This window comes from Haliaeetus albicilla, chromosome 10 (assembly GCF_947461875.1).
Source record: "Haliaeetus albicilla chromosome 10, bHalAlb1.1, whole genome shotgun sequence".
NCBI lineage: Eukaryota > Metazoa > Chordata > Aves > Accipitriformes > Accipitridae > Haliaeetus > Haliaeetus albicilla.
Genome location: NC_091492.1, coordinates 39,541,385 through 39,562,797, shown reverse-complemented (window position 1 = coordinate 39,562,797; position 21,413 = coordinate 39,541,385). Strand labels below are relative to the sequence as shown.

Here is a 21,413-nt window from a genome sequence, read left to right as displayed (position 1 = left end):
CTTCTGAGGAAAACTGAAGTCTTGAAAAATAAAGGAATAAAGTGGCTTTACTAGGTGATTGTTACCTTTTTGTTTGTTTCAGGCTTCGAACCAGAAACATACTGGGACCGTATGCATCTCCTTCAGGAAGCAATAGCACACAGGTATGTACAGAGCAGAATGACTTGAAACGTTCATGTCTACCTTGGTAATAATGTAGGATAAAGACCTGTGCTGAACAGTCACTCCTGAGTCGCCTGGGTTCTGTGCCATCTGCCTCTCTGAAGTCTGCTTGCAGATTATTAGACAAAATATAACTAGAATGCCTGGAGGTGGTTCTGTGGGTACAAGGGGCAGGTAGATAGTGTTTCAGCCTGTCACTTATTAGCAAACCATACCCTCCTCATAGGGAGGGCATTGCCTTTGGAAGGTGCCCTGTTTTTCTAAGTTAGCGGATAGACTGTAAATAGATTTCTTTCTGAGAAGGGACAGTTACTTCCTTCACGTGTACTTAACAGTCTTGAACTGGATGACGACCAATGATTGACAATAGCCAGGAGACTGGGATGGGAGCGGTACATAGGAGGTTGGGCCCAGTTTAAGAAGGAACTGTTGGAAACTTTGCATACTACCTAGCCTAACACCTCTGTGTGCTTGAGCTGCCAGTTTGTTTCATGGTCTTGCTGCCAAGGTCTTTTTCATGACAGAGGGACTGCCTTTTGTAATGGACTTTAGCTTGGAAATAAGCTTTCATTAGCTTAGAAAGCAGGAGAGGGTCAAGTATTCTACAAACAGCAAAGAACTGTCAGGTGACCTGCTTGAAGTTCTGTGTGGAATATTGCCCAGCATGAAAAAAAGGACGTTACAGCTTGAAACATACCCAAGGAATGTCTGTCTTGACTATCACTCTTCCCTCGTTCATGTGCAGCTGCCCCATTTTGTCAGAGATTGCTCAGTGCCCTCCCAAACTGAGCTACTGGTGCTCTTGTTTCCGTCACAAGTTAGGACAGAGATCCGTGTGGAGTTACAAGCTTTCATACTGTGCCTGGCAGGGGCGGAGAGTATTTGGAGAAGCTCAGCTCTCTTCATCCCTTTTCCCCTTGCCTTCAGGCCATAAGAAGAGGGAGCCGTTGTGATAGTGGAAGGTTTTCCCTGGTGCTCCTGCCTTGGGCTGAAGGAATCCTAGCTGGAGTGGTGCTCTATCATTTTTTTAATTCTCTGGTGTTTGTTTCTCCAGATTTGGATTTGTGCAAGATAAATACTCGGCCTCCGCATTCAACTTCCCAGCTGAGAACAAGCCCCAGTATATCCATGTCACAGGTGAGCAATACTTGGCAGGCTTTGGGGCAAGGAGGAGGCTATTATAAACAAAAGAACCATTTTACATGCAGTTTGTGTTTTGTGCCAGTGATGTTGGTCTTCATTATGTCCCTAGTCAGATGACAAGTAGGTGTATCAGCCAACACAAACCAGAAAACTGGAAAGGCAGTATGAAAAGCACAAAGTGTTGCTGCTAATCAATGGCATTGGTTTGAAATCTTGCTTTATAGTGTCTTTGAAATTTTTCTTTCCAGGAGATGGAGAAATTAAAAAAAAAAAATAAAAAAAGGCAGAGCTTATTCCAAATGCAGTGTAAATAAATATGTATCTAGAAGCTAGAAGGAGATAAAGGTGTTGGGACAAGTCAGTGTTCTGTTCTCATGCTTAAGGTCAGTTGTAGATGCATCTCTACCCATGCACACTGTGTGGGAGATAAAGTACTTAGGATCCACTTGCTGTCATTATTATTTTTCATAAATGGTGATCTATCAGCACTTCTAACTGAGCTCCATGCATGGCATATTAAAGTAAAATAACTTAGTATGTTTAGAGGGGTTACTAAGACATGAGGAAGGCAGCTTTTGGAAAACTGCAGAAGAGAATGGAAATTGATATAAAGTTAGAAAGATGGATCAGAGCCTACATCTTTGCTTCGTTCCCTTCTACCAAAAGAAAGGCAAGACTAAGTGTGCTCTCTCCCAGTGTTGTAATTTGCAGGAAGAGGTGGCGTGTAAAAGTGAAGGAGGAAAAGTGTATCGCATTTTATCTTGCTAAAAGGCAATTAAATGAAACTCAGTCCAGTTTCTGTTTCAGAATTTAATGAGTCAGCTACCAGTTGTAGGGACTTAGGTCTGCCTAAGACTAAAGTCCTGTCTGTTTCCTTCAGGGACAGTGTTTTTGCAGCTACCATATTCCAAGCGGAAATTTTCTTGTGGGCAGCAGCGGCGCCGGCGCAACTCCACTAGCTCCACCAACCAGAACATGTTTTGTGAAGAACGCATTGGCTATAATTGGGCCTACAACACCATGCTGACGAAAACGTGGCGGTCCAGTGCCACTGGGGATGAGAAGTTTGCTGATCGGTTGCTAAAAGACTTTACAGACTTCTGCTGGAACAAAGATAGCCGGCTTGTTTTGTTCTGGACTGATTGTCTAGATAAAATGCATGCTAGTGCTCCATGAAACAGGCTTGTATCTCTTAGGGAGACAGCTAGAAGCTTTACCTTGTGGCAAGGAAGTAGAGGTGAAGGATAACTGGAAAAGAGCCTCTCTGTTGGATTCATCTTGAGGCTCCAAGAGGACTTGATCAATAATGCTGTTGATATTCAACAGAATTTGATTAAGCCCTTGGAAAAAGAATCTGAGCTCTTGGCTTGCCAATATCTATCACCTGACCTCAGCTTGGTTTCAAGTAGCTGCAGTCTTTGATTGCCAAAACTTCAGTTAGAGCAGAGGTAAAAGGAGGGAGAGTGCAAGTGGGTTTCAAGGGCAGTTAGATTCAGCACAGAGTGTGATGGTAGCAGCTTACAGTCATTGGAAATGATTGGTGCTGTTTGCATCTGATGTGCCTGACAGCAGCCTGCCTCTTTCCCTTTTGAGGTGTACCTGATTGTGTGAATATGTAAGATAAAATGTGAGAGACACTTGTTAAATTTCATACATGTAAATAAGTAAAAATGCAGAAAATCAAGTGACCTGATGTTTTGTTCTAACTCCAGACAGCAGTGCAGAATCGGGGAGTAAAGGAGAATAATTGCCAAAAGGAAATACTGCTGGTTATGTTCAGCATGATAATGAAATGCTCAAAGTTCAGTGGTGGGGCTTTGTCCTTTAAGCATCCAGGACTTTCTGTCTCCAGCTCTGGATCTAGAACAGTGTCATGCAGCAGGAGCAAGAAGCCAGTTACTGTCCTGCAAGGCCAGCATCCAAGCCTAAGGAGAACTCAGGGGCGACTGAACACGAGATGCTGCCGATTGGAGGAACAAGGAGGATTATGACCAGATTTTTAGGATATGTCTGCAAGCAGCAAAACGAAGATGCCTACGCTCAAGTATGTAGTCTTTGTCTTTGCAGAGGAAGCTCGCATATGGCGCATGGCCTGGGCACGAGCTAGTTATTTAAGTGTGGATTCAGGACGGGTTCAGGACCTGCACCCGGGAGCGCTGTGCGTGGGGGGGCTGTTGACTCCTGCTGCGAGATCGTTACTATTGTTATCTGTCCTCGCTAAATTGAAGTCAGCAGAGGGCTGACACATTCACAGTGGTGTTCAGACCTGATTCAAGAAAAAATCATTGCTGCTTCAGTTTTATCCCCTAAACCGAGTCTGGATGACTCATCTGCTATTAGACAGCACCCACCTAGAAAAGGTGGGTTTGAGCTGCATGCCTCTCCATTCAGTTCATCTCAGCGTGTCAAAATTACCAGTGCACGCCTGATCCCCGTTAACATCTTCAAAAATACTCTCTACTATGAAAGCAACTTGCTGCCTTCTATTCTACATCATTTTACTATGGAAGTAGCTGTGCAGGTAGCAGTTGCTTTGTCAAAGCAATTTAAGGGGGGGGGCGGGGGTGGCTTGCAGCGGCAGACCTGCAACACCACCACCCCCCCGTGCAAGGACCCGGAGGCCACCAGAGGCTCCGCACCTGCAAACCGGGATCGCTTTTAAGGCTCCAAAGCTCTTCGCTCCCTCCCTCCCCCCCTCCTTCCCTCCCCCGCAGGAGGCCGTGGACAAGGGTGAGGTTTCGGCTGGCTGCAGCACTGGCCTTGCGCTCCCAGGGTCCCGCAGCCCGGCCTTTCCCTGCGCAGGGGCGGGAGGGAGGGAGGGAGGGAAGGACCCCCCGCCGCCCTCCTCCGGGGCCCGGCGGGCACGTACCGGGACCCGGCGCTTCGCCGCGGGAGGAAGGGGCCAGGGAGCCGGGGCGGGCTCCGGAGGGGACGGGGGTGTCCGTGCTCCTCAACCTCGCAGGTATTTAACAGCTTTTCCTCCTTTTGTCCGGTGGGGCTGGAGTTGGCCCAGGGGTGGGGTGTCCCCGAGGGGACCCACCGGGCATCGCGCCGGCCCCCTTTCCCCAGGAAAATGGGCGAAAAACAGTCCCGACGGTCATTTGAGTTACACTTTGCTGTAACTGCTGGCTGCTCCTGGCCTGTCCCATGCCGTTTTGGAGAAAAAAAGTCATTAATTTCACCTGAATGTCTCTGGGCTTCATGTTCTGGTAGTTTTAACCTGTGAGCAGAGGATGTAAAGCTTCGTATCATGATTTGGATATGGGGGTACCTGATCCGAACAGGAGTGGAGGGTCTGGAGGCACAGGTGGGGGGGGTGGGCGGTGCTGGCATCTCTGCAGCACCCCAGTGTCCCCAGCTGTGCACACAGACCGAAGCGGGGAAGACTGGGGCCAGCCCAGCGTGTGGGTCCCCACAGCAGCCCTCCTGCTTTGGCCTCCTCCTTCAGTCTCCAAGTTTTGGGGCAAGTTTAATGTGTCTTTTTGAGCTCGGTTCTCTCAACTACAAACCTGGTGTGGCTTTAGCCTTTCAGGGCTGCTTTAGGTCTGGTTTTATTTTAAGTGTTTTGAGGTCCTCGGGCTGCTTTTAACAGCACAGTGAATTTCTTTCCTTTAAACAAACAACAAAAAAGCATACCATAGAAGCTAAAAATAGGAGATAATAGTTTTTATCTAACCACAACTTTGTGCATTGCATAGAAGAAGCTTCCAACAGGACGTAAGGATGAAGCGGTTCATGGCCATGTTAAATAGGAATAAAAACAAGGACCCCCCACCTGCCAAGCTGCTGGATCTAGCAGGACAGCTTTGCCAGGACCTCCAGAGCTCATCTCCTAGTCTGGAGAAGCTGGTTGGGGCCATGATGGGATGCAAACACAAGATGTATTTTCTCACTAACATCCATGTTGTCCGAGCTTGCGTGTTCGTTCATATTCATAATGGGCAGCATGACACAGCCTGCAGACTCCTGGAGGTAGGGATGTGTTCTTTGTTTCTTCATGGAGACAAAAATCATTATTAGAATAATAGTAGTTAGTGCAGAGGTACCTGAACTGCAGCACGTGGAGCATTTCCAGCTGGCGTACGGCTGTGGAAGGTGATACCTGTGTGTTGGTTGACCTGAAACACAGGATAAAGCCTTTGCTGTAGGTGGTTACTCTCCATCAGCCAAGGTGAAGAAGGTAATTGGGTGATTAGGGGGTTGATTGTAGTTTGTGAAAGCAGGATTTTTGTTCTCTAGTGTGGTGGTTCTTGGAGTTTTTCCACAAACTTAAGGCTCAGGACATAAAAGCCTTAGGGAGGCCAAGTTTAGAGGGCTTACCAGGGTGGGAAGATATGAGGAAGGCTGGAGGGCACCACTCAAGGTGAGGGATTTTGTTCTCTAGATCTGGTAATGTAGCCCTTTTCACCAGGGGAAAAGAAGGAATTAGGCAGGCAACTCCCTGTGTACATTAGAGAAAGTACAGCGAGCCATATACTTGGATAATGCTACTAGCTTTGTCAAACCAGTAAGAATCTCTGAGTAAGTTTCTAGTTGTTGAGGGTTTTCTCCTACTTCATAGGGAGCCTGACTGACTACCTGGAAAGAGTTTGCTTACATACTGTTTTGTTTTAGTATTGCAAGGCTGAAGAGAAGGAGGAGCTGGTGCAACTTTGGCATGAGATTCACTACCAGAGGGTTATGGAGAAACACCACACGGATTTTCTGACACCACTGCAGAAATTCCGTTGCAGGAAGAGGTACCATGGTGTGGGGAAATGGAAATTTTTTTCTCTGCTGTAGTTAGCAGATGCAGGGGCTGGTTTTGCATCTCAGGATGGCTGCTGCTTGGAGCTAGGTTTTTCTTGGCACTTTGACCACTTGTGGCAATGTGAGAAAATTCCCATGAATGTGAATGACTCTTTTTGGGTCCTTTTTAATCCTGTTTTCTCCTGTGTACAGGAATCCTCCACCTATTTCCCTTTGTCCTGAAGGTTTGAAGAACCGAAACTATTCAGATGAAGTACGCCAGCAACTGCGCAGGTTTGCTGCAGAGGTGACAACAAATCCAAACAAGAAACAGCGGGTAGGGATTTGCTACTTTCAATCAAGTCTCTTAGTCATAGAAAAGCAGAACTCTGTGATCGGGGTTCTATACCTGGTTTCATTCTAAATTCTTGCTTTCAGAAGCCCCAGTGAGGCTGTGATTTCCCATATTTGATCTTTTCCTAAAGATTTCTGTAAAAAAATCTTCAAGTTCACACTAAGTAATTTCACTTGCTTTGGACTAATAGATCAGGGGAAATAAGTTCCTCACCGGGCTGTTAACCATTCTAATTATGTAGTGATTGAGCATAGGCAGCAAAACAACCATCACTCAGAAGAGCTGTATTACAGTGATAAATAGTTCTGACTTGAATGAGTTATAGCCTGTACAATATTGCAGTTTGCTTACCAGAGTATGTTTTGTACTGACTTATCACATTAAATTCACAGAGTTTGAAAACGTGATAGGCTGTGTTGATGTATGCATGTATCTACCTTATTTGGACAGGGATGTATTTGTAATGAAAGTGACATGTGAAACTAATTTAGTAATCCTTGTTGATTACTACCTTGCAAGTTGAAGGCTTCAGACTTTAAAGTCTGCCTCTGTGGTGCTCAATTTTTCTAACACCCTTCTTATATGAGGCAGAATGGCCTGGGGAGTAGTTCTGCAATGTGAAGATGGTTTATTTCTTACTTTCTCCACAAAGCAGCAACAACTTCCAAATTTTCATTTTAAAAAAACAGTCTGAATTGGGAGCATAATGAGGTTGCATGATAAAAGGTCAGGATACAATGATCACTTATGCATTACTTTCCCAATACTTATGTATTCCCACTTATGTGATCTATTATTTAACAGTTTAATACAGCAGAAATTCTTCTGTGAACATGATACAGATGTTTATACTGCTCACAGTTTGTGAAAACTATTTAATGTGGTAAATGCATTAGTGTCATGTTAGTGATGTGAAGCTGTCGTTCTGTGGGAAGAGCATGCTTTGGTGAGGTTTTACATTTAAAAACAGCAATATAAAATAGCAGTATATGGTTTCCTTTGGCAAACAAATTGACTAGGGGAGCAGGGTGGAGTGTGTTTTCCAACAACTCTTCTGAGTTTATAAATTGATCTCGATGAGATCCACATAGACTTATCGGAGACCTAGTGAACAAATGTCCTTGGGTTTGAAAGCTCTTTTGCTGGGCTGCTTTTGGAACTGAAGGGAAAAGCCTGATTATTCGGATGTGGTTTATTCTTTTTCCATTGATCTCTCCCTACACCTGGGTTTGCAGGAAGGATTGGCTCGGGACACGAACCTGCAGCCAACACAGGTCTATAATTGGTTTGCAAATTATCGACGACGTCAAAAATCCTGCCTCCCTCGTACAGAAAAGCTCAACAGCTCATGTCCTGAGAGGGCTTTGACTTACCACACAAAGGAGCAGCAGGTTAAAGGATCCTACATTTCACAAACTGAAGGTTCGTCTCTTCCTAATGGGCTTAGGGTGTGGTCCAGAAAGCTGAAAACCAATTTTAAATTCCCTCAGGAAGGGAAGGATACTCCTTCTCCAGAACAGCATCTATATGCTGATGGATCGAGTGGACACTGGAGGATTCTACTTCAGTGGAGTGCCTCATTGTTTGGCTAGAGACTATCACTCCATCGAAGGAGCGAACATTTATAATGCCTGTGCAAAGACAGGTGAAGAGATGCCCATCTCAGAAGGGGCACCAAATGAAAGCAAGTATATGGGAGGCAGCAGGTTTTAGCTCTCAGATTCTGGTATCAGGGCAGTACTCCAGTAAAACCCAGTATTTCCATGCCCTTTCACAGAATCTTGACCAAACTTCAGTCACGGGGAATAAGAGGGTCTTGCTACATTTGGCAAATTATACTTGTTTCATTGCTTTTTGGAGTAACTAGTGTTCCTTCACCTGCCCGGCCTGCACCTTTCAGATGGATCTTGTGTAGGCATCGGCTCTGAGCAAATGGAGATAACCCTTGTGCCCTGTGACCCAGGGTGGGAGCAGTCAGCTGCAGATCTGGATAAGCCTCCTGAAGGAACTTATTTAAAGATGCTGGAATCCAGGTGATGTATGAAAAGGTCTTTAAAGTGACAGTTCAGAGATGAAGCAACCTTTAAACTTGTTCATGGAACTGACTTTCATGTCAGTTCCCAGGGGACATCACTTAGGAGTTGTGACTCCATAGATGGGAATGGTCCATGCCCAGCATCAGGCAGTCAGAGCATCTAGCAGTTATCTCTCAGCTGTCAAGGGCAGGATTCGAAGCTTTAGCTGGGGGCATCCTCCCTCTTTGCAAAGCAGTATGTCTGGCTGATTTGTTTTCTCCATCATTACAGCTTTATGCAGAGCAGTGGGCTGTATGAAGGAAGGACCATTCACAACACTAAACAGCCTGTAGCTTTTTGCACTGAGGCTATGCTGGAACCAGGAACGTGCTTTAACTCTGCTGTCCTGCAGCCCAGAGAAGTAGCAAGCAGTTCTGATGCCAGCCCCCAGCTGGATAACTTTGTCCTGTGCTCTTGTGGGTCCCTTACCTTCCCAGATGAACGGCTGGCCATGTGGCAGGCCCCTTGCAGCGCCAGAGGAGTCTCTGGTTCGATGTGGACCCCAAGTATAGAAGGTTAGTAAAACTGCACCCAGATCGTTGACCTTAAGAATTTTCAAGCTTCTCTTGCCTTTGTTGTAAATACTCTTGCTCACTTATGTGGCTTTCCAATGTCATGACAAATGGGAGCAGGGCTTATCTTGAGCTCTGGAGTTCTGCTCCCATAGTAGCTCAATGAAGAAAACCTGTTGATTTAAGGCATTGAAACGGACATTCTTACTTACTCTTTTGCTTAAACAGTAACTGCTTCTGTAAGATAGTACTTTTCCAGCAAGGTGGATTTCTTTTAGCATTTCCATTGGAAGATTCCCTTCAGGTGTTGTGTGCTCATCTTGTCAATTAGCAAGCTTTGGTTTTTTTAAATGCCTGTCATTCTTAAGAGATTGCCTGAGCAGAGGCTGGGAACTTTTTAACTGTGACATGGTGCTTGTCTTCAGCAACACATTCTCAGTTTCCTTCCTCCTTCCTGCTATTCTTTCTCTCTCCTCTGTTTCCTTCCTGTCCAGTCTTGTTCAGCATTCCCACCATCTCTTTTCTTCTCCCTGTTCTTCAGAATAGCCTTGATAGGATACATAAGTGATGTCCGCCTGCTTTTGCTGTAGGTCCACGGAACAGAAAGTGCTGTGACTGCCATTCACCCAGACGCTGGTGAATGTGGAGCAAGGAGGGGAGGAATAGCTAGGTCAGAGGTTGGGGTCATGTTATCTGTAATTGTCTTTAATACGAGCATTTATTTCAGCAGGTATCAGAGCTCCCTTGAGCAGAGTCCCTCAAGGTGGCTGTATTGAGGCCAGTTCAGGAAGACTCAGTCAGCAGTCAGATTTAGAGGTTGAAAGCTTCATCCTTAGAGAAGGACAGCTAGGGACTCTGGAATCTATTCTTCCCCACAGGTAAAGTAGTGGAAAGCACTGGGCTTCTTAAAGGCAGGAATAACAGTGATGCTGTGGATCTAGCCTTGTCCTGATCCCTGCGTTGAAGAGGGTTGCAGAAAGAGTGTAGTGATGCATCTCATTCCAGGGGCCTGACTCTCCTTGTGTCCATCATATTTTGCAGATACTTATATCTGTGCAGTGAAAATAGGAAAAGCTGTATAAATGTATATGTGTTTTACGGTGGTGGCACATTGGAGATTCGGGGCCAGCCTCATCAGAAAAGACATGAACCCCTCTCTTTAAAGCAGGTTTAGCTTCTGAGCTATTTGCCTGTTTTTCTTTTTGGCAGAAAATCACATCCTGTACTGATCCAGTGAGAGCTGATGCTGTGGGCTGGGTTGGTAGGGCCCATACTTAATCCTAAAATAGTTTTTGTAGCTTCATAATCTCATGACAAGATTATTCCATAGTGCAAGCTTTCCAAATTGGAAGAGAGAAAGACAGGCACTGTTCTGTCTTTCTGTTTTCCACCTGTAACAAATGTTTCAGGCTGCGGGTTTTCTCTGGGACTTGAGATAAATTCACAGAATGCAAAACAACAAAAATCTGTGCCATCTTCCGTATGTTATACAACTTCCATAATGTTACATAAAAATAAAAACTGCCAAACAGACATTATGAAGTTCCTTTAATTTACTGATCTGCAAGACAGAGCAGGAGCAGCAGCCCCATTTCATAACCCTTCTGCTTGATACTGTCAATAATATGTCAGAGGTAGGTAGAAGCAGTTTTATTCCCACTTTATAGATGAGGAAGCAGAGGCACAGACAGGCTTTGTGGCTTGTCAAGCAACAAGGGAAGGCAGTGATTCACTGGAGATAAAGATCAGTGGGTTTTCACCTCCCAGTTCCCTGCTAAAAACATTTCTGCCTTTTACCCCTGTTTCCCAGTTGGCTTGGTGCCTACAGTTCACATTCGTGTCAGTCTCCTTGCTCTGAATTGCTGGGGAGAGCCCAGGTCTGGGCATTGTAAACCCACCTCAGTCTGTGTTTTAGGATTCACAGTTTTAAACAGTGGCTAAAGGTCATGAAAGATCAATGAGGCTTGCTGGCAACATTTTGGCTGGATTTAAAATTGTATGTTCTGACTCTAGAGTGAGCTCATGTTTATTTTTAAAATATGTTCCGCCAGTAGCAGAAATCTATGGTGAATGTCTCCTTGTTGGGTATGTCAGTTGTGCCAGGAATCCACACATCCTTTATCGTATTCCTGGCAGGGGCAGGACTTGCTCCTTCCTTGACACCTTCTGGTGAGGATATAGTTATTTGAACTCTATTCATAAACCCTGTTTAGTGGCCTGGTCCAGCTCCCCCCAAAACCTTGAACTCCCCAAAATACCATGAATGCTATGGAACATCGATCTCTTTAGAAATGAGTGATGCTTAGGCTGCAATTTCATCTAGGCCCTTTTTGCAATTTCTCTCTAGAGAGCTGGGAGACCTTGTGTGGATAGTCTTGGGTAAGATCACTGCTCAGTGAATGGCAATGAATGAGGATCACTTTTGTTATCAGGCAGAGCCCTCTAACAGAGTTACCGGATTAGAGAGAAGTATGGTGTCACCAGAGTCATCTTTAGCAGTAATGTTGCAATGAGCATCACTCATCTGGGAATGAGTGTTGCTATCCTGGAAAGAGAGGGCAGTGAAGTTATCCCCACTTTACAGATAAGAGTAAAGCACAGAGAAGGAAATTATTTAGCCAAGGTCACCCACCTGGAGTGGACTTAGTGTTATGCTTTCACTGCCCTGCTTTGTAAGTGCAGAGGTAGAGCTACAAGTCAGACAAAGGACCCTTAATCTGCTTGTCTCATTTTTAAAGGTGCCTCCTTGGAAAGGACTTGGCCTGAAAGCTTAGAACAATTCCTGTTGATTTCTTTAATGGGCTTTTTACAGTCGGTCCTATGCATTTGGGCTGTATCCAAACCTCTTATGATCTACAGGACTGTGAGGTGGGAGTGTGAGGGGGAACCGGGCTGGAAGCTGACTGTCTCCATCTGCTCCTGCTGCCTGACAGGAGAATTTGATCCAGCTAGCGAACTGGAAGTCCCTGTGGACACCAAACAGATGCTCGCTTTTACAGATAGTCGTGGTGTATCCTCCTCACTCCTCGAGTTGGGACGGGTGGAACGTAGCCCAGCTAATGGTTCATGCACAATATAACTCTCTCATGCCTCCCATTTCAAACAGAAAAGCACACTGAACTCTACGGAGCAAGACAGACTGCATTTGTGAGCCAGCATATTGATTTAGAAAACATCAGTGCTGAGATGTTCATTGCAGCTTACCGCTTCTGCCTGCATTTTTGGGATTCCAGCTTGGAGTGCTAGGAATCTTCCTGCTTGTTAGGCTCTCCCCTCTGGATAACCCAGCACCCTGACACTGGCAGATAGCAAGTTCAAAACGCACATGAGGAGGCTACTTTTTGGCATGTAGCCTAATTAAATTGCAGAATTTGTTGCTAAGGGCATTGTGCCTGTCAGTGCAAGTGGGCTATGAGAAAGGATGAGACCAATTCTTGGGGGGCAGGGGCTTGAATCCATTTGTCGTTAGTACATGTAATTGCCTGAATGCAGTCTCCAGCAGAGGAGTCCCAAGACTGATTGCTGGAACCTGGAGGGTATTCCAAGGAAGGGCAACTTGACCACTTGGCCTGTTTCTTGTAGTTTTTTCCTATGCTCTGTTAGTTGGCACCTTTGGTCTGGGCCTGTGTGGCCCTTCATACCCTGGGCTGTTCTGGGTGCGGTATGGACAGTGTTGCTGGAGTATAGATACTTTTGAGTTGGTGATAAAGGGAGAGAACATCCCACTGTCAAGTACCCAGTGTCTCCTACTTGACCCAGTGCCCGCAGACTGTGACCTCTTTTGAGATGTTGGCAGAGCCCCCAGGAGAGGGGGGAAGCTATGTCCCCAGAGTCTTGACTGGCGGCCTTGAAAAGCTATAATAGAATCGTAGCCAATGTTGTGGCTATGTCTAAAGCCACATGTTTATCTGTTTTGACTCTGAAGATCTGTGTTTTTTAAAATATGTTCCAGGAGAGACACATTTTGGTAGACTTCTCCTTGTTTATGGAGAGTGTCCTGAGGGCATAAGGAAAGTTGCAAATCGAGATGTCATTTCTCTATACTACTCCTAGTCAGGCTAGTCCTCCCAGGGCAGAATCTGTATATTCAGGCCATAACAATTTTGAGAAATGGGGCAGGTTTGTAGACAGCTTAACGGAACTCTGCTGAAAGAATAGTCTTGCCAACAGCCCCTCTTGTCCTGCTGCAAAACATTACAGTAAGTAGTGAGTAGAGCATAAATACAAATGCATTTGTATATCATATTTTCTTCCAGTTCCTGTCAGACTGTGTTTGGCAAGCCTCAGTGCCCACCTGTTTCTGCACCCTGCATGGAACAAAGCCAAGCCTTGGGACAAAGCCAGGTAAAAGAACACACCTAATGTTCAGAGAAAGGAGCTCAGCCCTATACACACTATCCAGCTGTAGCTCTCACACAGGAGATGTCAAATCTCAAATCGTATTTAGTATGAAACATGTCTGATCTAAGCAGAATCCAGTTCAGAGCAAACTGAGCATTCCCTGGGTAGCATCCAGCAGATGCTAGGAGGAGAGGTGTTTTTGTTGTTTTTTCCACTTGGATTGTTTATCAGACCCTGATTTTACTAAATGTGTCATTGAAACGATAGCCAAAGCAACCTGTGCAGATCCAAAGTGTCATTTAAATTTTGAGCAATGGAGGACTCACCTAGCATTGTGGAAAAAAGATGACAGGAAAATGGCTGCTTGAGGGTCCTCCCCTCTGAGGGGTTCTGCAGAATTTGACTCTACTCTCTCAGACATCTTAAAATCTTTCATGTAATTTTCATTTCCAAGTCTGTGTTATTGCTGAGGAAAAGGGATTTTGCACTGTTCCAAGATGGCTGATAGCAGAGCAGTGTTGTTATAAGAAATGATAAAAGAAGTTACTCCCATGATCTGGATGCAGCCGGCATGCCTTCTCATGGTGATTTTAAGGCAGTAGAGAATAGAAGTTAGAAATCTGGTGCTTTCAAGGGGGTGGGAGCACATCTGTGAATTAAATGTTACTTAAAAATAGGACCCAAGAAAGCCCTATCTAAACTATACCTTGAGCTATTTTTTGGCTTCACATGTGTTGGTCTGCTGATCAGTTATCCATTTGTGTTTCTCTTGCAGTGTAAGCTGCTGGGGAAAACCTTTTTAAGAGATTTTTAAAAGCAGGAGACCATATCTGCTGGCCTCATTATAGGAAGCGGCTGCAGCTCTGAGGGCAGTAACAGAACCTCTTTTGAGCCTTTGAAAGCATCAATATAAAGATCTGTATCTTGGAAAGTGGCCTTTTTACCAGCCATAATGTGAGCCAGACGAGCAGGAAAGCTTTGGGCATTAATAATGAATGAGCCTTTTCTAAGATTTCCAGAGCATGCAGTCTCTGTAGCTAGAGTTTTCATTTTGCTGTTTTGCATTCTTGCACTGATTTTGCAATGGTACAGAAACATGACACTCAGTGCAATGTGGGCTGGGGAGCAAGATACCATGTGATGCCTGCAGATGTCAAAAGGGGACATCTTCAAATGTTTGTAATAATTAGTTGGTTCAGGAATTCAGAAAAGCAATTCTTGCATATTTTAATGTGCACTGTAGGAAAAGGAAGAGCTGGAATGGGTAAATGATCTTACAGCATTCTACAGACTTCCTGAGCACTCTTTTTCTTGCTGAATCAACTTGCCCTAGGCTTGTTGCAGGAATATGCAGATGTTAGGTTCCTATGTCTGAACCACAGGGGTGCAGATGTACACTTCCTTTTGTCCACACATGACTTTCAATTTGCTTTTCATAGGTAATGCATCCCAGCAGAGCCAAAATGAGAGAAAAACAAAACAAGCAAACAAACAAATAAAAGTTAATTAATTTTGGAGACATTTCTTTCTCTCCCTGAACAGAGCTCCCTTCTTCAGGTGATCACTCCCTTCTTAATTATTTCATTCTGGTCTTACCCTCTGTTTTACTTGCTTTTATAGGAGCCAATGCCTTGGGCAAAGGGAAGGGAATTGCTCTTCTCTGAATTACTAAGAGTTGAATTGTGGACTAATTGTGCTTGTAATTTTTACAGCCACGTCCTGAACTTAGAGGGGAACAAGGACTTTGTCACTTCATGCACACAGCCCTCACCACTGACATTTCCCCCCATCGCACAATCTTGTGCCACTGCATGTCTGCCCAAAGGAGCTCTTCCACTGTGAGCAACGGCATCATTAAAGATTGTATGTGGTGAAGCTTTGATTCCTTCCTGTGTCTTTCAGGTCCTGGAGGATCCAGTTGCTGACCCATTATCCAGTGACACGTTCTGGGCAGCATGGCTGCTCTTTGAATTCTCAGCTGGTGGACGAATGTGACCTGCCTGCAGAGATGCTCAATGTGGTCTGCACTTCTCCAGGAAACACCCCATCCTTTCCTTTTTTTTTTCCTTTCTTTTTTTTTTGTTAAATGAATGAGGGGTTTGACATGGAGGTGAATAGAAAGAGTGAGGTAGAAGGATGAAGGCTTTTTCTAATGGTTACAAAGTTTGTTTTAGTTACAGTTTTATTAAGGATTTTGCAAAGGATAGAAGAAACCAAAGGTGCATTGTGGATTGTAGGTTTTTACTGGAGCAGTCTGAAGCTGAAGATGTTAAAAATAGCAAGTCACTGGTTCTGTGGCAGTTACATATTTCTACCCATAGCACTGGTCAGATCTGAGTCTTTCATTACATCATGAAGGTAAATGAAGCTCCTGTACTCAAAAAGAGTAAAATTTAGTTACGTTGCCTAGCGGTTGGATATTAGTTAACTTTTTCTCAGGCCTGGAAAATAAGGTCTTGGCTAAGTGCTGGTAAATACTGCTATTTCTTATCCCTGCGTTTCTGTTGTACTGCTAGGTGTAGCTTCTGGAGCATCCCATACTCCGTAGTGCCACAGATGACATGAACTGGAGCATGGCAGAATTTTCAGTGCTAAAGTCAATGTTCTTGCAGGACTGGGGGACAGCATATCAGTGTTGTCGGTATTTAATACTACCTGCAACTCAGACTGCCTGGGAAAGAAGGATGAATGGAGGAGGTGGGAGCTGCTGAACCCTCTTGATCCATTCTCAGTCCCCAGACCTAGATGGACTGAAACTGCCAAGGCAATTGTGTCACCCTTCAGGTGGTCTGCAGCAGTCTGACAGCAGGCAGCAGCAGGTGAGCACATCCTATTCGGACGAGTGCCCTGTAAAGCAGTGTGAGTTGTGCAGACTCTGTTTCCTACACGCTGTAGGAAGTGTGGGGCTAATACTGCGTTTGGCTGACGGCTGCTTACTCCGCGGGGGTAAGCAGTTTCACTGCAGCTCTCCTGGAGAGCATGCGCAACTCTGTTCCATTTGCCCAGTACTTTTCCTTACTTAACCCAGCCTCAAGGCTGCCTGTTACACTCCTTCATCTCACGCTGCTCAGGGATCAGGAGCCCTGTTTCCTTTCTCTTGGAGACTAAAAAGCACAATTGCGTATGAGAGCACTGGGGCATGAGCAGCAAAGCAGACCCTTGATGCAGGTTTAAAACTAATGCTGCAAGTCATTGGGCAGTCTTCTGGGTATTTTCCCCTAAGTATTACTGCTGGTTTTTAAATCTGTATTGCAAAAGGGGTAATCCTTGCTGGAACTCCAGCCCTGATATACAGGCAGTAGATGTCTCCAGTACCTTTTGTAATAAAGTTAGCAAATAAAGGTTATGAATGACTCTTTCTCCAAGGTTCATTTTTCAAGGTAAAGGTGTGATTATTCACACGTGGTATTTAATTATATATTAAAACCCTAGCACCAGCTGTCCTGGGCACACTTGTGGGTGTTGAGACCCAGATACTTCCTTTATTTTGGTGGATCTCACACAGAAGGCCATTTTCTTGTTGTCAGAGGTTTTGTGTTCAAAACGGCAGCGTCTGGAAGGGTTATGCATACGCTGACACTTTTTATTTTCTTCAGCAATGGGGCCTTGGGTGGATCCGAGGAAAGGTGCCGGGTGACCGCTGGCCTCCCAGAAACCCGTGAGGGACGCGTTCGCCCCTTCCCCACAAGCCCGCTCCCGCCTCACCGCCCCTCTCAGCTCGGCCGGCGCGGTGGCCGCTTGTGACAAACACGGCCACGCGCTCTTCCCGCCGCTCTGGCGGCCACGCGCCGCCTTCCTGCTTCCTCCCTATTGGTCCGCCGCTCCACCGCGCCGGTAGCAACAGCGACAAATATAATCCTGCCGTCCCCTGATTGGTTGCCGCCTCCCGCCGAGCCGTAGCAACAGCGGGGCGGGCGCGCGCGGCGACCGTTGGCGGCCCGCGCGGGGTGGGGAGGGGCAGCGAGCGCGGCCGCCTGCGCTGAGGGAGCCTCAGGGCTCTGCGGGCGAGGGGAGAGAAGTAACTCTTCTGAGGCAGGAGCCAGCTACAGCCGGCGTTGGTGCTGCTGCTGCTGGTAGGCGAAAGGTACCGCGATCCCAGCCACGCTGCGTAAAATCCGTTTTCTAGGCGTTTGAGCTGTGGTGGTGAAGAGCTGCGTCTTCTCTGCGGCCTGTGGTGGAAAGAAAACAAGGCGCTGCCGTGTGCCAAACAGCGAAACGGCTTTCATGCAGAAGCAGCAGCCCGATAGCAAAATTTACACTGGGTCTTGATCGATTTTTGTATGAGATCCCAAATAAGGTACTTTAATTCTCACCCCTAATGATATGTCATGTCACTGCGATTACTATGATTTAGCTAGTCAATGGTATGTGATACATGTGGATGAAAGCCAGGGTGGTTCCATTTCCCTGCTGTTGAAGATTGATGTATTGGAGTAAAGAGGAATGATGCCTCTCACAATGAGACATATTTCACCTCCTCTCAAATATTTAGTGCTGTTCCCTGCCAGGGAAGATGATAAAGATTAGATTAACACTACTCCACCTGTATAGAAATTTTAGGTACCTGTCATTCAAAATTAAGTAGATTATTTTCTAAGAAAACAACCCATGCTAGGGAGTGCAAGTATTTAGGTTTTGGAAATAACTGACCTTTGTTCTACCATCTTAACAATATCAGTGTCCTAAGGCCTTGTAAGCTTTTTAATAGTTCAATAACACAGTTGTTTTGACTTTTTAATTAAAAAGAAAAGGATCAATTCATCAGAATTCCTAAGGAGTGCTAGAATGACAAGTGTCTTTACTGAACTTAAATCTGAAAAAGGCTTTGCAGCTAAAGCAGAATTAAAGCTTTTTCTGTTGCACTTCACTTGATGAATTTCATTTCCAAATTTGGCACAGTTGTTCTCTGGAGGACAATTGAATTTTCTAGGTCATTTCCCAGATGAAATAACTTATTACTTTTCTGGAAACTTACATTAGATAATTCAAAGCTTGATATGTGAAATCCAGCAAATTAAAAAGTATTTCTCTTTAAGAGATGTAAAGTCAAGTGGTTGAAGTACAGTATATTCTGGACCACTAGCATCTTTACCCTGTGCCACCTGGGTATTGAATCTGCACAAAACGCTTTTGAGGAGGTAATTGCATTTGGACAAGAATTTGCAAGCTGTGCCTATGGATGATCTCACAGGACTTGACAATGCTGAGTCACAGGTGGCTGAGCAGGGTTCAGAGGTAGGCTGCTGCTTCCCCATCCATGAGCTAGAACAGATGGGATGCATAGCTGTGCAGTAGAGGAAGAGATCAAGTGAATCTCTGCTGAATGCCAGTGATGTTTACTTAGCATTTGGCCTTCTCCACCTGTGCTGCTAGGTGGAATTAGTCATCGAAGGACAGCGTAATGGTGTTCTTCATACTGTATTCACATTGGTCTAACATTTGAATTGTTCAGTTTGTGTCCTAGCTTGTTCTCATTTCCTAGGTGTGATTTGCATCCAGTCATGTTCTGGTTTCCCTACCCTACCATATGTAGCAAGCTCTGGATGTGTTTATGTTGTTCTTCCTTGGAGCTGTAATTAGAAGCACTCTGAGCATGTGGGTGACCTGCCCTGAGCTGAATGTGCTGTACCTGCTGTTGTCATTCCTCCTCCTCAACATGGCATGGCCTATCAAAGGAAGGAGCTTGCCCTAGATAGAAAAAAGGAAGCCATTTTTATCTCAAAATGCAGATAAGGGCCCAAAGAATAATTGATCACAGAGAGGGGATGGAAATTTAGAAGCACTTTCAGAAGTTCTGTTACTTAGCTGTCCGAGCTGAGAGGGACGTTCTCCCAATAGGCAGGCAGCTGTATTTCCCAGCAGTGCTGCTAGAGGCAGCTTTCCTCTTGGCAGTTCGACAGACAGGCCTAAGACTGACAAGGTCAGAGACTGAGCTGTTGCTCAGAATCGGTAGTTCTAAGTTAGAAGTGTGGTACAAAAATGGCCGTATGGAGGACCTGCATGGCAGCTACCAGTGGAAAAACTTCTCTGAACTAATCCACTACAGTGCTAGATAGGATTAATGACATAAGAAGCAGCTTTCCCTGCTTTCAGTCAGTCCCATTGGCAGTTCCCCTAGCTATCACAGTTACTGAACAGGCACATCAGAGGCCCACTTGGGACAAACATTAGGAGGTACAACTTCAAGGCCAGTATTTTCAGGCAGTCTCTTGTTCTGGATGCCTGGCCCAACTTGCTCAGGGCCTCATTTTCAGAGGAAATGAGCACTTATGCAGCAACTCAAGTAGGGCACCCAGAATAAGAGGCTGCTTTTGAAAATGTTGGCAAAGGCATTTTGTTTTATCTCTGCACTTCATTAGTCTTATCCCAAAGTCTTTCATGTTATGTTCTACAGTGAAAGGTCATTGTTCCAGATCAGTCATTTTCAGTGGGATTTAATCCAGTTCTAAGTCAAACTAATCCATTTTGGTAAAGTTTGAAGAGCAGTAAAAATTCATTTGTTAAGACAGATCTGGGCTTGTTTTTTAACTGTGTCTGCTGATGCTGAGTCCTTAATTGTGTACACCTAGCATGAGGTGTCTTAGGGCTGGTTCCAGAAATGCTGGACATGTAAATTCTGATCTTATCTGTAGACTGCAAATGCTCAGCACCTCTGAAAAACCCTGGAGTTTAGTAGGATTGATTTTTTTGTTGTTCTTTTTTTTAATTTTTTTTTTTTTTTTTACTTTCAGTATTAGCATAAGTTGGGGTTTTTTTTCCTCTTACACATAGACTCTTTTTTCAATATGGTGCTCTGGTGACAGCTTCTATTGATAAGCAGGCTTTTTCATGTTTTCCTGTTTATGCTTGAGAATTCTGGTTACTTTCCTTTGATTGCATACAGAATAAAACCACATTCTTATATCTGGGCAGGACTAGCAAACACTGTGGTCTGAAGCAGCTCTTGAAGAGTTAAAGCTGCTTTCAATTAGCTACTGTGTTCTTGCCACTTAAAGAAAACCCCACAACTGAGCATGCTTCACAACCTCCTGTGCATATCCCTGAATCATTCTGGCAAGTAAAAATACTGCCATAATCTTTTATTCAGACATAGTACTTATTCTTCACTGGACTCTGAAATGAGCAAGTGCTTGAAAATAGCACATTTTGCCAGAGAGTTCTGGGGATTTATCAACTCATGTCTGCACAGGATTTTGAACATGCAAAAGGCTGCTGTGTGTGGATGCTGAGTGGTATTAAATATACTGCAGTGATCCCAAATAGGTTTCAGTATATGGACCTAACCTTTCTCATGAGGGAGCAAGAGCTTCATAAGTTTTGTACAAATGACTGCCCTTTTGTTTTGAAGATATTCCCATGTTGGTGAATAGATAGATATACAATGTACTTTACCACAATTCACAGCATGAACCCTACTGCTTCTGAGCAGCACTCAGGCAGTACAATCTTACTCCCTTCATTCTAGGTTTTACCTTTGAGTTATGAGGGAGGTTCTGTAAGAATGATTCAAGATTAATATGAAATTGAAATATGACAAAGAGTAGAATATTTTCACACACACTGTGACAGCCTAGAGGGTTCTGTTGCTTGTTAAACTGTGGTGTATGGTTTGGCTAGAAATATATCATTGAAATTATAGTCCCTCGTGGTTTGGGAAAGAATCATCACACTTCAGCTACACCCACTCCTATCTCGTGCTCTGATCATGTCATTGGTTACACCACCTTTCCTCCCTGATATGCATTTTATCTCACTTTACTGGGGGGATGTGCTGCCAGGATTCTAACAACAAAAATTATGGATAGTCCTAAGCTTGCAAAAGAACCTGTCCTTACAGCACTATCTGAGCATCATGCCCCATGTAAGTGCCAGTCACAGTATTTCCAAGATCAGATGCCCACAGACTCTCCATCTCTCTTTCTCTAGCATACTCATCTCTACTTCTTTTGCTGTGATGTGGAAGCTGCTTAACCTCCCCCATCGATTGGTAGTTGCTTCTGTTCTCTCTCTCTTTTTCAGTGTCTTGTCCCCAAGACTTCTATCATTTAGCAGCTCCCTAAATAAAACATTTCCTTGCTGCAGAAAAGGGAGGGAAGA

At 44.8% G+C, this 21,413-nt stretch overlaps 2 protein-coding genes across 16 annotated transcripts in view; both read left to right on the top strand.

Moving 5' to 3' along the window:
* The window catches only part of DEPDC5 (DEP domain containing 5, GATOR1 subcomplex subunit), a 48,172-nt gene extending 45,183 nt beyond the window's left edge, over positions 1 to 2,989 (top strand). For all 13 annotated transcript variants that reach the window (XM_069795164.1, XM_069795176.1, XM_069795171.1 and 10 more), the window contains 3 exons: positions 83 to 143; positions 1,217 to 1,299; positions 2,186 to 2,989. In XM_069795164.1, coding sequence (XP_069651265.1) covers positions 83 to 143; positions 1,217 to 1,299; positions 2,186 to 2,481 — 440 coding nt within the window. In that variant the 3' untranslated portion in view covers positions 2,482 to 2,989. The remainder of the gene's footprint in view (positions 1 to 82; positions 144 to 1,216; positions 1,300 to 2,185) is intronic.
* A 144-nt stretch (positions 2,990 to 3,133) lies between these two features.
* On the top strand, positions 3,134 to 16,675 carry ANHX (anomalous homeobox). 3 transcript variants are annotated; one of them, XM_069795177.1, is made up of 9 exons: positions 3,134 to 3,349; positions 5,004 to 5,277; positions 5,920 to 6,044; positions 6,247 to 6,370; positions 7,624 to 7,810; positions 8,289 to 8,421; positions 8,695 to 8,978; positions 13,232 to 13,319; positions 15,219 to 16,675. In XM_069795177.1, the coding sequence occupies exons 1-9, from the start codon at positions 3,312 to 3,314 to the stop codon at positions 15,400 to 15,402; spliced, it is 1,437 nt and encodes a 478-aa protein (XP_069651278.1). In that variant the 5' UTR covers positions 3,134 to 3,311; the 3' UTR covers positions 15,403 to 16,675. The 3 variants fall into 3 exon arrangements, with proteins under 3 accessions (XP_069651278.1, XP_069651279.1, XP_069651280.1); XM_069795178.1 differs by having other exon boundaries at positions 3,134 to 4,267; XM_069795179.1 differs by lacking the exon at positions 5,004 to 5,277.
* The last annotated feature ends 4,738 nt before the right edge of the window (positions 16,676 to 21,413 follow it).

What these genes read in the sequence shown, in the direction of transcription:
- ANHX (XM_069795177.1), top strand. Translation starts at nt 3,312, where the DNA reads ATGTCTGCAAGCAGCAAAACGAAGATGCCTACGCTCAA. An exon ending in CTACATTTCACAAACTGAAG is followed by an intron (nt 7,811 to 8,288) that starts GTTCGTCTCTTC and finishes TGCACCTTTCAG; the next exon opens with ATGGATCTTGTGTAGGCATC. An exon ending in TTAAAGATGCTGGAATCCAG is followed by an intron (nt 8,422 to 8,694) that starts GTGATGTATGAA and finishes CCATCATTACAG; the next exon opens with CTTTATGCAGAGCAGTGGGC.